Below are 16,866 nucleotides of genomic sequence, written 5' to 3'. Positions count from 1 at the left end.
CTGCGGAATATCTGGGGAATGGGAGATAGAGTGCTGGGACAATGCCCCAGAAGGGGTCACTGTAGGGATCGACATCTGCAATAGATGTCAGCACTTGTGAAAACATCGCCCAAGGGGGGTCCTGCTGCATAGGGGGTATAGAGGGGCCTGGTGCCAGCTGGCACTGCCCGCAAAGACCATCCTGAGATAAATCCTCCCATTAACACCAGCAGAACAGCGTCTGCAGGAAAGCAACACAGGAGCCCCGGAGTGCTCAGTCTCCTCATCAGACATGATACAGTAATTATACAATAAATACTTATCAGCAGAGGACATACGGTGTTAACACCCTCGCACTCACCAGCATGCAACACAAACAGGCCCAAAAATATGGTACTGTGTAGCACACAACAGTATGCGACTGACCTCACAAATACATGATTTATAAAAGTGAGGTTAATAGAAAAACGCCCCTCCCCCACACACCTTCGGGCTGTAGGAGAAGCAAAGGGATAGATATAAGCTGACAGCAAGTAGAAAATGAGTACAGACAGCAGCACTAGCAAAGTCACATACAATGCAGGAAGATTGTACTTACTGCACCAATCGCTGCCCTCAACCACCCAGATTCAGTGTCTGGGGGGAGTTATAGCGCCGTGTACACTGTCCTTTAGGTAGGGGAGAGGTACACAGGGGGACCTGACCATGCACCTGCCTGGGAGCCTGCGTTATAGCCGGAGAGCTCTGCGGAGGAGTGGCCAGCAGAGGAGCAGCTCAGCGACGCCAGTACACGTGAGAAAAGGCGCGCTGAGCTGAGGGGAGGAGCCGCTAAACCAGGGAAGGCTGCCTCCCCAGGCTAGTATTTAACCCCAGGGATGCCGGTTCCCCTCCGGAACTTATACCCTGGTGGTCCAGCGGAGCGCGGGGTATGCCTGCATAAGGGGGAGCCCGCCGCCGCTACTAGCGCCGCCGGTCTGTCCCCAGAGACCGGCGGCAACTGACTGCATTTACCCCCGCGAGCGGCTCTAAGAGCGCTGCTCGCGGCTTACCTGTTCCCCGTAGAGTCCGGCAGCAGTCAGAGGGAGGTCCCGGAGCCATGCTAGGACTAACTCCGGGGTCCCGCTGCAATCGCCAGATCAGTACTGGCGTCGCAGCGGCAGCATGGACGTCCAGAAGGACAGTCCTATGCTGCCGCATTAAGTGTAAAGCCATAGAGAAAAAAATAAAAAACTTTTCTTCTGTAAAAATAAAGCTTAGGGGCTGCTCCTGCAGCCCCACTGCACAGTGCAACCGACTTCGGCCGGCACCAAACTGAAACTGAGGTGCCTGTGGCTCGGGGGCGGGGTATAGAGGAGGACCCAAGTGCATCCTGGGAGCTAAAGCTTTAACTGTATGGTGCCCGTGGATCCAGATCAAAGCTATACCCCAAGGTCAACCCTGTGGACCCCCTATGGACCCTGAAGTAGAAATGTAAAGTTCCCTATGTTTGAGTTTTGCACAGAGGTTGCTGGTGTCTATGGCTTATACCAAATAAAAGAAAGCCTTTGCTGCAGCGACACCTAGTGGTAGTGTGAAAGTACTACCCCACCTTTTGAACGTTACATTTCTCCCAAAACAAAACAGGGTCTGATTGGTCAAATATCTTAATTTTACCATACAAGTCTCCTTCTTAAGGCCCCCATACATCAGAGATTGATTGCAGCAATCGTGCAATTTGCAATCGATTGTGTATAAAAATCTTTCCCTTTTTCAATCGATTGTGACAATTCTGCAATCTGCTATCGATTGAAAAAGGGAAAGATTTTTATACACAATCGATTGCAAATTGCACGATTGCTGCAATCAATCTCTGATGTATGGGGGCCTTTAGCCATCTACATTGTCCCAGAGCACCCAAGGATATTTGTGTTGGATAATCTATACATAGTATAACATAGGCACCTGCCTGGTTGTTCGGGCTAATCTCGAGAACCACTGGACAGATTTTGATGCAGTTGTCACAATTCTATACAGCATTTGCGGAGGAAGGTTAAGGTGTATGAAACATTAATGTATGATAAAAGGGAGCAGAGCAGTGACTATTTCAGTGAAGCAAGTCAATGAAAAAAAAAAAAAAAAACACAGACTTTCTTGGCTTACGCTGCCTAAACCGTTAAAGAAATATCACAATGATGGACTTTATTATATAGCATGCAGAGCGTGATACGTATTATCCGGTTTCTCCAGAAAAATTGATGTAAGCCCAGTTTACTGATACAAAATTTAAGTTGTTCCCTTTTATTACTGTTCATTTATGTGACTAACAATTCTTTAATTTCAAACAAGTCCAATTTCCGGTAAGACCCTGCTGTGGCATGACAATAAAACACAGGGACAGACACTTAACGTGGCTGGAGATGACCTGAGTGGAGACTGTTTATAATGGACAACTTTACGTGGTCCTTTTGCGTGTCTCACCCGCAAGTGGATGGCCTCTGATCCTCCTACCTTTTCCTCCTGGGTGGCTCTATTCAATCTAACAATTTCTCATTAACATTATATGTATCAGAAGCGAATTTGCCCAAGTAAACTTGATACAGTCTGGTCCTGCCGGTTATGGCCTCCCCGACCTTTAACATTTCAGGTCCTTTTCTCATTTCTTGCCAGCCGGCATGCATTTCATTCACAAGGTCAATATTGTTAATGTTAACTTTATGTATTATTTCCTCGAACTGTCCTAAATTATGTTTTGAAAATTCAATACCAAATCTCATGTTAGAACACCATTAGATTTACCAATACGCTTAATATGATACTTTGATGTCACACATTGCTTATATATATATATATCGGTGTATCTGCACTTTTTTCTTTATTGTTAAAGAAATTTAACAAAAACACTACAACCTCACTGCTAATCCCTCCTCCCACCCCCCTCTCCAGGTCACTTGACCCCACATCATTAATTTCCCTTCCTGCCCACCTTCTACTGGCTCCCCTTCTAGCACTGGAGTCCGCACCATCGCTACACTCTATTCAGCTCGGTCCCCCAAATTAATCTCACCCCCACGCTACAGCAACCCTGATAATCTCATTCAAATCTCTCCAACAAACTCTGTCCCTCTATCCTGTGCCCTCTGGAATGCCAGGTCAGTCTGTAATAAACTGGTCCCAACCCATGACCTTTTCATCTCCAACTCCCTGAATCTCCTAGCTATTACTGAAACCTGGATTCTACCCTCTGACACCACTTCTCCTGCAGCTCTTTCCTCTGGGGGCCTTACCTTTTCCCACACTCCACGACCTGGGGGTCGCCATGGTGGTGATGTTGGGGTCCTTCTATCCCCTGGTTACTCATACCAACCCATTCCCTCTGAACCATCCCTCACATTCTCCTCATCTGAAGTCCATACTATACGCTTCTTCCACCCAGTACACCTCCAAGTAGCTGTCATTTACCGTCCCCCTGGCCCTCCCTCCAAGTTCCTTGACAACTTTGCTTCCTGGCTCCCTCACTTTCTCTCCTCAGACCTTCCCTCCATTATCCTAGGTGACTTCAACATTCCAATTGATATCCCCACAGAATCCTCTGCCTCCAAACTCCTCTCCCTCACATCGTCACTTGGTCTCTCCCAATGGACCTCTTCACCCTCCCATGTGAGTGGCCATGTGCTTGATCTGGTCTTCACACACCGTTGTGATATTTCTGACCAACCCAATTCCCCATTCCCTCTTTCTGACCATCACCTTCTCTCTTTTAACCTGTCCCTCTCTCCTTCCCCTCCTCTAACTGCAAAAGCCTCCATTACTAAGCGTAACATTGACGCTATCGACACAGGTTCCTTTTCTTCCCTGCTTGACTCACTTCTCTCCCCTATCCTCTCTCTCTCTTGCCCTGAACAAGCCACTTCCCTATACAACTCCTCCCTTACTTCTGCTCTGGACTCTGTCGCTCCGGCGATCACTACTCACACTCACAGATCTACTCCTCAACCCTGGCATTCCAAATGCACCAGATACCTGCAAAAGTGTTCTCGAACTGCCGAGCGACAGTGGAGAAGATCACGCTCTAAGGCAGATTTTCTCCATTTCAAATTTATGCTCTCATCCTATAGTGCTGCGCTCTCTAAACAGTCATACTTTAAGAACCTCATCTCCTCTCAGTCCTCTAATCCCCAGCGTCTCTTCACCACTTTCAACGCCCTCCTTCGCCCACCCCCTCCTCGTCTCCCCTCCTTGCTCTCTGCCCTTGACTTTGCTACCTACTTTACATCTAAAATTGATTCCATACGTCAGGACATCATATCCAACCAGTCCCCCAGCTCTCCACCTCCTCCTTTCCCAAATCACCCCTCCCCATCCATTTTACCAACTCTAACATCCTTCTCCCCTGAATCTGGAGAGGAAGTCATGGCCCTCATCCGATCCTCCCCCCCTTCCACCTCCCCCCTTGATCCCATCCCCTCCCGCCTCCTCCGCTTACTCTCTCTCTCTGCCTGCTCCCATCTTGCCCACCTCTTTAACCTATCAGGCACTGTTCCTTCTGCATTCAAACATGCCCTTGTCTCCCCCATTCTTAAAAAATCTACCCTTGATCCTAACCTTCTTTCTAACTACCGACCCATTTCTCTCCTCCCCTTTGCCTCTAAACTCCTTGAGCGGGTTGTCTACAACCGCCTTACCACTTTTCTTTCCTCCCAATCCCTCCTTGACCCTTTTCAGTCTGGCTTCCGTTCTCTCCACTCCACTGAAACTGCCCTCACAAAAGTCAGCAATGACCTCCTTGCTGCCAAATCCCAAGGCCACTACTCTCTTCTCATTCTCCTTGATCTCTCTGCTGCTTTTGACACTGTGGACCACCCTCTCCTGCTGAATATCCTTCACTCCCTTGGTCTACGTGAAACTGCCCTCTCCTGGCTGTCGTCCTACCTCTCTGACCGATCTTTCTCAGTTTCCTCTCACGACTCCTCTTCCCCCCCACAGCCTCTTACAGTAGGTGTTCCCCAAGGTTCTGTTCTTGGTACTCTCCTATTCTCCCTCTATACTTCCTCTCTAGGTGAACTCATCAGCTCTTTTGACCTCCATTATCATCTCTATGCTGATGATACTCAAATCTACCTTTTCTCCCCTGATCTCTCCCCCTCTATTCTGACTCGTATCTCCAACTGTCTCTCTGCTATCTCTTCCTGGATGTCCCAGCGATTTCTTAAACTTAATATGTCTAAGACAGAGCTGATCATCTTCCCACCCTCCCACATCACCTCACTTCCCACTATTTCTTTATCAATTGATGGAATAACTATCTCATCTAGTCCCAAGGTGCGCTGTATTGGAGTCATCCTGGACTCATCCCTCTCCTTCAAACCACATATCCAGAACCTTTCACAGTCCTGTCATTTCCATCTCAAAAATATTTCTAAGATCAGACCCTATCTCACCCAGGATGCTACTAAAACACTCATACACTCACTGGTCATCTCCAGATTGGACTACTGTAACCTCCTCCTATCTGGCCTCCCCAAATCCCATCTCTTACCTCTCCAGTCTATCCTTAATGCTACTGCACGGCTTATCTTCCTCTCCAAACGCTGTACATCTGCCTCCCCTCTCCTACAAGCCCTCCACTGGTTCCCCTTCCCTTTTAGAACCCAATTTAAGGTTCTCACGCTCGCTCACAAAGCCCTCACCCAATCTTCTCCCATATACATCTCTGATCTCATCTCCCTTTACGCTCCTCTCCGCCCTCTTCGCTCAACTAATTCACGCCGACTTTCATGCCAGCTGATTACTTCCTCCCACTCCCGCCTCCAAGATTTTGCCCGCACTGCTCCCCACCTCTGGAACTCTCTCCCACTCCCCATCAGACTCTCCACCTGTTTGCAATCCTTCAAACGGGCTCTCAAGACCCACTACTTCATCAAAGCCTTCCAGCTATCATTCTAACTCCTTGCTACATGCTCCTTCGGCCCCATCTACCCCAGTTTGTCTTCCCCCACCTTTTTAGATTGTAAGCTCTCACGAGCAGGGCATCTACCCTCTTGTGCTTCTCCTTACTATAGTGTAATTTACTTCTTACTCACCACTAGGGCACCTAATACTTGGTTGCTTATGCTCTGTTGCTTATCTGGGTGATATGGTCGCTAATGTAGCAATATATATTATCCATGTCCTGTATTGTATTGTTCTGTAAGTCACTTGTTTTTGTACTTTGTAAATCGCTGCGGAACACTTCTGGCGCCATATAAATAAATAATAATAATAATAATTACAAAAAAATTAATTGTGGTGCCCTAAAGTTCTTGGTAGAGGAGAATAACGCCCATTTTTAAGACTGCTGTCACAAGGTAAAGGCTTTGTTGCTCAATGTGGTTGTTCCACCCTATTTAGCAGAACTCTTTATGACAAATACCATCAATACCGATTCATTATCCCCAGTAACTAATATCCATAATATCCTCCATAACTAAGGCGGTTACAGCCAGGATTCCCCCAGTCACAGTTTAATAGAGCTCTCAGTCTAAGTGGGTCACTTGCCTGACTATGCAGAGACAAATTAAAATTAATAAATGGGTCTTTATATCACTGTACGTTCAGCTAATTAGTTTGGTAGAACTTAAAGGTTTCAAACTAATAAATATACACAGACTTAAATCGGCAATCAAAACTGCACTTTTATAGAAAGAAACAGTGATCATACACAGCGAATATAAGTAATGTATTACCGAGTGCCTGTTCATACTGCAGGATACACTTACTTTATAAGGCATTACTCCCGTGTGGGTCACCATATGCATCCTCAGTTCCATCTTTCTTTTGAAAACCTCGTGACAAGATGTGCAATTAAAAACCTACGATAAGACGACAGAAATGACAGCTAAATTCAGGTACCTGTCAGGAGCAATTCAGAACGAACAAGAGGACGGAGTCCTCACTAACACGGTGTAGCATGTTATTCCAGGATGCGTTATTCAGCCCAAATAAGAGTATGGCTAAAATACATTTCCAGCATTTGTACTCTCTTATTAAAAGCAGTACTCAAGGTGGCTGCACTCAATCCAGCCGCCTGGCTCGCCCGTACTGACTGATAATACCATCCATACATGGGATGTGGATTGAAAGATCTACAGTAAAAAGATAGACACCAGATGTTAGACAGTAAATTGGTCGACAGGAACAAAAGGTCGACAGGGACAAAAGGTTGACACACTAAAGGTCGACATGTAAGGAGGTCGACAGGTACAAATGTTCAACAGGGTTAAAATGTCGACATTCATTTGGTAGACAAAAAATAATTTCGACATGATTTTTTTTTTTGTTTTCTAACCCTAATCTTCACCTTAACCCTCCCTCCGGGTGCCTAACCCTAACCCTCCGGTAAGTGCCTAACTCTTGGGGTAAGTGCCTAACCCTAACCGTTGGGGTAAATGCCTAACCGTGACACTCCGTTAAGTGTCTAACCCTAACAAAAAAAAAATAATGGGTTGACCATTTTCATGTCGACCTTTTGACCCCGACGACCATTTGTACCCGTCAACCTTCTTAAATGTCGACCTTTAGTGTGTCGACCTTTTGTCCCTGTCAACCTATTGCCTGTCTAACATCTGGTGTCTATCTAGACATTGTCTACCTTTTTACTGTAGATCTTTAGACCGGATCCCCATACATGTACACTGCCATCTGTGGACAATTCTGACAGATCACAGAATATCTGGATCAGACAGGGCGCCATTAGTCAGACAATGGTTATATGCAGGCATTGCCAGACTGAATGTATCGTTCTGACCGACACTGTGCTGCCAGTACGATCTAAAGCAGCCTCACAGGCATCGCAGGATGTATCCACTAACAGGAGGACCAGGGGCTGAGCTCAAAAGCATTTAAATCTAATTCTATTTTTACATTCCAGGACTGTGGGGGAGGAAGGAGGTGGTGGTGGTGGTGGTGGGGGGGGGGGACCAGTCTGTGAGTTACTTCCTGCTTGGAACTCTCCCCAACTTTCCCTCTCTACATTCCTGAGAAGTAAGAAAATACTGAACACTGTACAGGGGGGAGAACGTTTTCGTGGATCCAGTCGGTGTCTCGCTCGTGTTCATCCATTACTTTGCAAGTGCTATTTAACCGGCAGGTTCTTTCCACTGTGCCCACGCAGGCAGACGCGGGAGGTGACAATAAGTCCTGTGGGAGCAGTCACACTGTAACTGGCATTGCAGTCATAGCAGATGTTTGCAGGTTGCACATTGCAGAGCACGTGCTATAGGACTTCTGTATGCAGGAAACCCTGTGATGTCACTTTCCCCAGGATTCACCACTATGGCTGTAGACACGCTGTATCTCTGCCCCATATTCCTCCTCACAGAGCCCACCCGTCACTCTTACATATGGGCAATAGCCGGGTGGTTAATAGGACACGGAGAGAACGTGGTCCGGCTCTGGAGACCGTAAAATGGCAAAGTTGGACGACTCCTAATTCACTTGTATCCTATACAGAAACCTAGCATGAGTAGATCTCCCTTACGCTTTCCTGCTCATCTGGCACCATTCAGCATTGGCATATGTTACAGCTAGAGTGCACTGAAGTAGCAGTATTACATGGCGCTGCATATTACTCTGTGTATCACAGTGCACAGGTCAAACGAGGTAAGCTTCAGTCATGGAAAGTGACACATAATAGGACCTGCAAACCTGGCAGAGACCAGACCCTGGCCCCCTGCTCAATAAGCACCGACAGGGCTGGTGTCCCCAGCCAGAAGGGTGATGACCTGCCCCATACCCACCCGCCAGTAAGGCTGCATCCACCAGATGGACAGAAGCAGCGCTGTACACCCAGCTGGACCCACCTGCTCACTTCTGCTCATGCAGTTCCGCTCCTGATGCTCCACCAAGTTCTCTTTCCTGAAGTAGCATTTACCGCACTTCGTACATTCAAACGGCTTCTCTCCAGTGTGCTTCCTGGTGCAACGACAGAGCATCAGTACAAGCCGCCCACTGGTTACATTACAGGTGCACAATATACTAGAAGGGGGGATTGTAAATAAACTTTTGTTCATTCAGACCCCTTTACTCACTAACCGTACTAGCAGCGCGCCAAATGCACTACTCCATACCCAGCCCGTTATTTCCAGGAAGCATAGCAACATCTGTCCATGTTATATGGTATCCAATGTGGTCCCGTCACCCAGGAAAAGCTCCCTGACCACTGGAATCTCAGTCTTACATTGACACCACCAGTGGCATTTAATTATTTATTTTGTCAACTTTAAGCAGAAATTTGTATTTACAAATAATGAAAAAAGCAACGTATATAGGCAGCAATGTTTATTGGGAAATGTATAAAGCCCTCTAAAGAGGCTTGTTCATATCAACCAATCAGCTTCTAGCTAGCATTTATCAAGTGCATTCTATAAACTGCTAGGTAGAAGCTGAATAGTTGCTATGGGTAACTTCTCTCTTTAGAAGGGTTTAATCATGTGAGTGGAAGTGCTCTATTCAAAGTTATAATAAAGAGCTGACACGGATTTAAGCCAGTGGCTCAATATTCAAGTGGTAGGCGGATATATTCCTACTCTGTTTTTTAATAATGAGCCCAGGCCTATCCCATGGTAATACATAATTTTACATTTAAGGCAAAAGCCTACAAGCATCTTAATACTAGCTCCACCCATTATAGCTGGCCCCACCCACTACAGCTCATGTCCCAGACATGTATGGCCAAAGCTATACCTACACCTTTGATCACCTCAATAAGCTCCTTACTCCTTTAGTAGACACAATCCGTGCAGTTCCTATTTCCTGCCTGTGGTATCGCTCTACTCTGGTGCTTCTAGTACACTCTGGTCTGTATCTTAGCAGTTTGATGCATCAGCTGAGTGTGCTAGAAGTACCAGAGCGTAGAGCGACACCCCAGGCAGGAAAGAGGAACTGCACAGTTAACAGGTGCAGGGTGCTAGAATGAACACTATCCCTGTATATCCCGTGATGAATAGAGCGAAGCTGCTTCGTACCACCATTAGGCGTTTGGAGTATATGCAAGGGCAGAGGTAGGTAGACTTTGGCTCCCCCGCTGTTAGTGAATTACAAGTCCATGGGGTAGATTTACTAAAGCCTTCTAAAAAGTGGTTGCTTTGGACAACACCAATCAATCAGATTCTATCATTTTCTAGAATGCAAAAGAGAAATGACAGCTAGAATCTGGTTGCTATGGGAAACACCTCCAGTTTTTATTTTTAGAAACTTTCGTAAACCTACCACCAAGCCTCTGGCTGGTAGGACATGGTAGAACTTGTTCCTCAACAACTGGAGCATCACAAAATGCTTCGATCTGCTTTACAGATTCCTAGAATATGAAGCAATCCCTGCTGAAGACCTGTATGACCCTCTGACCACATCAGTAATGGAGAATTGAATCTACTACATTACCTATTATGGACCTTGAGATAATATTTGCTGAGAAACCTTTTCTGACATACGGGACACTCCACCGGGTTATTGGAATGCCTCTTGTTCTTTAGATCTCCATCCAGTGCGGCATCATTAGCAGAAGGTTCCAATGGAACAAGCTTCTTGGGCGCGCATATCCTTCGTTTGGAGTTTGGGATCTTCCGTTCTAGAACATAGTCTTCGTCTAGATCATCCTGAATATAGTCGGTGTCCTCTGCTATGACATCATGGATCTGGTCTACCTCCAAGTCCCACTTTAATGGAAGAGACATTATATTATCTTTAGGGCCTTTAAAACATTACAGTAAGAGGACTTTTGCTGCAATTCTACTAAAGTTTGCAGTAGACACTTTCTTTTATTTGATTAGGCCTCACACTTGTGGTAACACTGATCATTAAAGTAAATTCTATAAAAAAAAACAAAAAAAAAAACGTAGAATTAAATATAAGGTGAACCACAACTACTTTGTGTAATTATAAAATAAAGAAAACAAATAGGGGGCGCAGGTTAATAATAATAGTGCATGATTCGTTATAACACACAGCTACTTTAGCTGCCCCTACAACATAGGCCTGGATATCTATATAAAATGATCCGCTGTGTCATAGGTAGTAGAAACACGCCAGCTGACTTGGCAATCTTTGACAAGGGTTGCACAAAATTTGATTTAAAAAAAAATTTAAAAAATTATAAACGGATTTATTTGATTTAAATCAGTTTTTTGGGGATTTAAATAGGATTTTTTTATTAAAGAAATATTTTAAGTAAACGTTTTAAATTCTTAAACGTTTATTTACATTTTTTTTTTAATAAAAAAAACCTATTTAAATCAAATAAATCAGTTTTTTTTTTTTTGTTTTTTTAAATCCAATTTTGGTAAAACACAGGACCGGAAGCTGACCAAACGGAGTGAAGTGACTAGCCTGGGTCTAGTTACCAGCCAGGGCCGCACAATCCGCGGTAGATACGTAGTATTGAGATCTGGGAGGCTTATCCGGCGAAGCTGGTAGACGTGCGGCACATTAGCTTCAAATATCGTCTATGCAGTGCCTTATAGGAGAAACAGAAGATCTCACTCTGCGGCACCTCAGTGAGGTCACAGCCCAGGGACTTTGCGCTGTTGCAGACCTGGTGGAGCACTGAGGGGCAAGTCAGGCTCAGGTACATCATGGCATATACGATCAATTGAAAAATATCCAGGGAAGTAAAGTTAGAAGAAAATCCTGATGGATGGTGGTCTTTCTTCCTATTAAGGGATACAGTGATGTATCTTATTTTCCAATTGTATGTTGCAATATGTAACATGATTGAAATATCACGGCTGTATTTCTTCCTTTTTTTCTTGTAACTTTACATTGGAAAATGTACAATCTTTGTGTCTTTTTGCTGTTCCTTTCTGAATTAAAAAATATTATATATAAAAAAAAAGATACAGTGACTATAATCCGTATGTCTACAAACTTTCTCCAGCATTGCTGGGAATACCCCTGCTTCTTGCCTCTAAATTATGAACCATGCACACGAATGCAATCAATCTATGCTTCTTGGTGATAACTCTTGCACCTGATGCTGAAATAATTATTGAAAACAGCTGGACTTGTATATTAATTTATTGTACATGTATTAATTTATTATTTATCTGTGGCCACAGAAATATATACAGTCAGGTGCATAAATATTGGGACATTGACAGAATTTTCATATTTTGGCCTCTATTCACCACCACAATGGCTTTGAAATGAAACAAACAAGATGTGCTTTAACTGCAGACTTTCAGATTTAATTTGAGGGTAATTACATCCAAATCAGGTGAACGGTGTAGGAATTACAACGGTTTCTATATGTGCCTCCCACTTTTTAAGGGGCCAAAAGTAATAGGACAAACTAAACAATCCTAAATCTAACTTTCACTTTTTAATACTTTGTTGCAAATCCTTTGCAGGCAATTACAGCCTGAAGTCTGGAACGCATAGACATCACCAGACGCTGGGTTTCATCCCTGGTGATGCTATGCCAGGCCTCTACTGCAAATGTCTTCAGTTCCTGCTTGTTCTTGGGGCATTTTCCCTTCAGTTTTGTCTTCATCAAGTGAAATGCATGCTCAATCGGATTCAGGTCAGGGGATTGACTTGGCCATTGCATAACATTCCACTTTTTAGCCTTAAAAAACTCTTTGGTTGCTTTTGCAGTATGCTTCGGCTCATTGTCCATCTGCACTGTGAAGCGCCATCCAATGAGTTCTGAAGCATTTGACTGAATATGAGCATATAATATTGCCCGAAACACTTCAGAATTCATTCTGCTGCTTTTGTCAGCAGTCACATCATCACGCCATGACACTACCACCACCATGCTTCACTGATGAGGTGGTATGTTTTGGATCATGAGCAGTTCCTCTCCTTCTCCATACTCTTCTCTGCCCATCACTCTGGTACAAGTTGATCTTTGTCTCATCTGTCCTTAGGATGTTGTTCCAGAACTGTAATGGCTTTTTTAGATGTTGTTTGGCAAACTCTAATCTGGTCTTCCTATTTTTGTGGCTCACCAATGGTTTACATCTTGTGGTGAACCCTCTATATTCACTCTTGTGAAGTCTTCTCTTGATTGTTGACTTTGACACATATACACCTACCTCCTGGAGAGTGTTCTTGATTTGGCCAACTGTTGTGAAGGGGTTTTTCTTCACCAGGGAAATAATTCTTCTGTCATCCGCCACAGTTGTTTCCCGTGGTCTTCAGGGTCTTTTGGTGTTGCTGAGCTGTCCGGTGCGTTCTTTCTTTTTAAGAATGTTCCAAACAGTTGATTTGGCCACACGTAATGTTTTTGCTATCTCTCTGATGGGTTTGTTTTGATTTTTCAGCCTAATGATGGCTTGCTTCACTGATAGTGACAGCTCTTTGCATCTCATATTGAGAGTCGACAGCAACTGATTCCAAATGCAAATGTCACACCTAGAATCAACTCCAGACCTTTTACCTGCTTAATTGATAATGAAATAACGAGGGAATAGCCCACACCTGACCATGAAATAGCTTTTGAGTTGATAGTCCCATTACTTTTGGCCCCTTAAAAAGTGGGAGGCACATATAGAAACCGTTGTAATTCCTACACCGTTCACCTGATTTGGATGTAATTACCATCAAATTAAATATGAAAGTCTGCAGTTAAAGCACATCTTGTTTGTTTCATCTCAAAGCCATTGTGGTGGTGAATAGAGGCCACAATATGAAAATTCTGTCAATGTCCCAATATTTATGCACCTGACTGTAGTTCTAATATATTATACCAGTCCAGATGGGCCTGTGTAATCCAAATATGATGTGATTTTATTATATGTAACTGAAGCTATTGTTAATTTTGCCACATATATAACTTCTAATCAGCAGCCTTTTTTAGCGCCCCTACTATATCTATATTTTTTTTTTTCTTTGTGTAATTATGTATAGTACTCTTAGTTAAAAACAGTTTGCATGGGAGCTCTAAATGGATTTATTCACAGGATAAATATACTGCAGCCGCAACTAACCAAGTGTCCAAGTTCTGGTAAAGACTCCGCACCAAAGTTTCCTAAATTTCATCTCAAATCTTACCTGCCAGGGCAGTACATACGTACCAATTATACATGAAGCCTGATTTTAACGAAATGACCAAGCGAATGTGCTTGGTCTGGCTATGAAATGAAGTCGATATTCCCTGCCAATCCAAGTGAGTTTATCAATAGGTCTGGTCAATGAAGCGTATTACCAAATCTAATGACGCAATCTTTGCTTTTTTTTCTGGGTCGCATTTCAGTGGTTTTGATTTACTGCTCTCCCTCTGCAGGGAAGTGGGGGAGCCGGACAATCCAGGATCTTCACATAGTCAGGACCTAGAACAGCACTGTGCCTGGTTTCTGAGTAGCACGGAATGCGGTCACAATTCCGGGTACATACAGCTACTGCAAGTCCTATGCTATTATATACCTGGTCTTATGCATTTATGTAAACGCAAGTGCTCACCCTCCCCCCAGGCTGTGAGAGCAGTGGTCAGCAGGTCATCACTAGCAGCGGCACTTACGCCTACCCCATGCTTGGGTGAAGCAGATTCCACCAAAGTTGGCATGCACAATCCATATGCTCAACGCAGTTTCGTTACCCTGGCTACACGCCCACGGGACGCTTCTCTTATGTGCAAATGCCCAGTAACACCCATTCTGCTGTCAGTGAGAGGTGAATTAGATGCGTAAGAGTCAAAGTTGCATTTATCAGCTACAGGGTTGCCTAAAAATTGGGAGAACCTTCAGTATTGGGACTTGCTCGTGACTCAGAATCAGGCCCTCTGGTAGTGCCAGCACTGGAGAGCTGTTCTAAGCCAAGCATGGATATTTACTTATATTAAAATATGGGGCTTTGAACAAATGAGTAGAATTGGAAATAAATACAAATATATTAAAACAAGTTGTTTTGTGCTAAAAAGGTTTCACTGCAAAACTTTGACTTGACAGAGAAAATATAGTATTACCGCAATATAATCCCCATCATCGCTGATACAGAGTCCACTCTTCTGTCCTCTCCTTTGCCGCTTGAACTCTCTACGTTCCACTGGTTCTGTACCAAGAGCTGGATTCTTCATGGTGGTTTCCTGGAAGGTGGAGACCTCCACGGTCCCTTGCAGCAGGGAGAGGCTGCTGTCCTGACCATTGCTTTGCTCGGAAGGCACTACAGTGTCAGAGAGGACATTGCGGAGCTCCGAAATCCCCTTTAACGCTCCCTCTCCATCCGACTCCTCTGCCTCCTTCAGGTGTCCATTCAGGGTTACCATTGTGCCGGACTCTTGAAAATAGTCTTCACTTTGATCTACTGGATGAAAACACTTGGGTTGGAACCTCTCGCAGACCTCCACCGCTTCAAAAATGCCAAGTTCCTTAGAAGCTCGCAGGACTTTGTCAATGTTGTGCTGAGAAAGAGCCAGCTCGCCTGTGTAGAGGAAGTCCAGGAGCAGACCCATGATTTCAGAGAACCTTTCATGAAGGATAATGTTTGAGGAGCTGCCATCTCCATAAAGGCTCTGGAAAAAGTGACTGCAACAAGCCAATATGCTCCAGTGGGCTTTAAAATGGAGATCGCCAACAACCAGGGTGGCATCGCAATATTGCCCATCCTCTCGCTGCTTGTTAAGGGCTTGCAACACTTTGACACTATGCTGGACAAACACATTATCCATGGTCTGCAGAAGGAAAAAAAGCATAAGAAGATGCAAAGACTTGTCACATTTAATTCCATAGGAAGTATAAAAACACATCAGGCCTAAATAATCTATCTGTGCTACCACGCAGACAATATTTTACATCAGGAACAGTATTATGCGATTTCCAGAGCGATTCTTAGCACTGCTCATCTAACTTACACTCGGTCATGCTTTCATACAGGATCAGATACAAAACAGTGGGGCAGGATTGGACATATAACCAATATAGGCATCAACTTAAGAAGGTGTTAACCAGGGGGGGGGTATATTTATCTCTATCCAGACATCCAAATGTTATCAACTTCTTAAATAATATCATTGAGGGAAATGCAAGAAGAAAATGGGGTATATTTACTAAAGTGCGGGATTTTAGAAGTGGCAATGTTGCCCATAGCAACCAATCAGCTTCTACTTAACATTTATCTAGTACCTTCTAGAAGATAATAGCTAGAATCTGATTGGTTGCTATGGGCAACATCTCCACTTATAAAAACCCGCACTTTAGCAAATATATCCCAATGAATGGAGAATCTCTCCAAGTACACAAAAAATACATACAATTAATATATAATTATTTTCTTTCAGGCATAGTTGACTTAGTTGTCTATAATACACAAAGTAAACCATTAAATATGACCATGCACTCCCTCAACAACACCCGGCCAAACACATCATCAAGCGCTTTTAGACATAACGCCACAAAATATGGTGTCACATCACGACTGGTGTAACATTGCGCCATATAAAGGTAATATTACAGTCACCTGCACATCAATAGTTCTGTAAGCAAAACTAACACCTGCTAGTCTTACTTATTGCTAAGGTAGGATGATAGCCACCTTCAGATTTTTCCACTTGTTGCCCCATTTGTTAACTGCTGGTAAAATCCTGCACATGTGTTTTAACTCATTGAGCCCAGATTAAGGTCATTGGGGAATGGGCAGGGAAGGCAGACAATAACCAGCCTGTGAAAAGAAGTCATGAGGGGAATTAATGGGGAAAAGCAGAATCAGACTGCCACCAAGCTGATGGGCTGTGTTGTTATAATACATAGGTGGCTGTACAGGTGCAGCAATGGACAATGGCCCCCAGAGGTGGGCTGTGTGGCTGCTCCCGGGGAGATCATGCTCGGTGCTACCTGGACTCACACACACACACGGCCCAGCCCCCGGCTACACACTGCGACGCCAGCTCCAGCGACAGCCTCCAGACTACTACTACAGTACAGCTGCTTCCGGCGGCAG

General features: G+C 44.4%; 1 protein-coding gene across 6 annotated transcripts in view; it reads right to left on the bottom strand.

The window, feature by feature from the left end:
• ZBTB48 (zinc finger and BTB domain containing 48) overlaps positions 1-16,866 on the bottom strand; it is a 31,941-nt gene extending 15,075 nt beyond the window's left edge. For 2 of the 6 annotated variants that reach the window (XM_088447757.1, XM_088447758.1), the window contains exons 1-5: positions 16,462-16,866; positions 14,897-15,601; positions 10,375-10,649; positions 8,796-8,907; positions 6,714-6,806 (exon numbers count right to left, since the gene is read on the bottom strand). In XM_088447757.1, the coding sequence (XP_088303883.1) occupies positions 6,714-6,806; positions 8,796-8,907; positions 10,375-10,649; positions 14,897-15,601; positions 16,462-16,518 (1,242 nt within the window). In that variant the 5' untranslated portion in view covers positions 16,519-16,866. Of the gene's footprint in view, positions 1-6,713; positions 6,807-8,795; positions 8,908-10,374; positions 10,650-14,896; positions 15,602-16,386 lie in introns of all 6 variants that reach the window. The other 4 variants (XM_088447761.1, XM_088447760.1, XM_088447763.1 and 1 more) reach the window with 4 other exon arrangements.

The sequence above is a fragment of the Taudactylus pleione genome, unplaced genomic scaffold, assembly GCF_031769625.1.
Source record: "Taudactylus pleione unplaced genomic scaffold, aTauple2 ptg000437l, whole genome shotgun sequence".
Taxonomy (NCBI): Eukaryota; Metazoa; Chordata; class Amphibia; order Anura; family Myobatrachidae; genus Taudactylus; species Taudactylus pleione.
The sequence above is the reverse complement of the archived record's forward strand: the minus strand, read 5'-3'. Positions and strand labels throughout refer to the sequence as shown.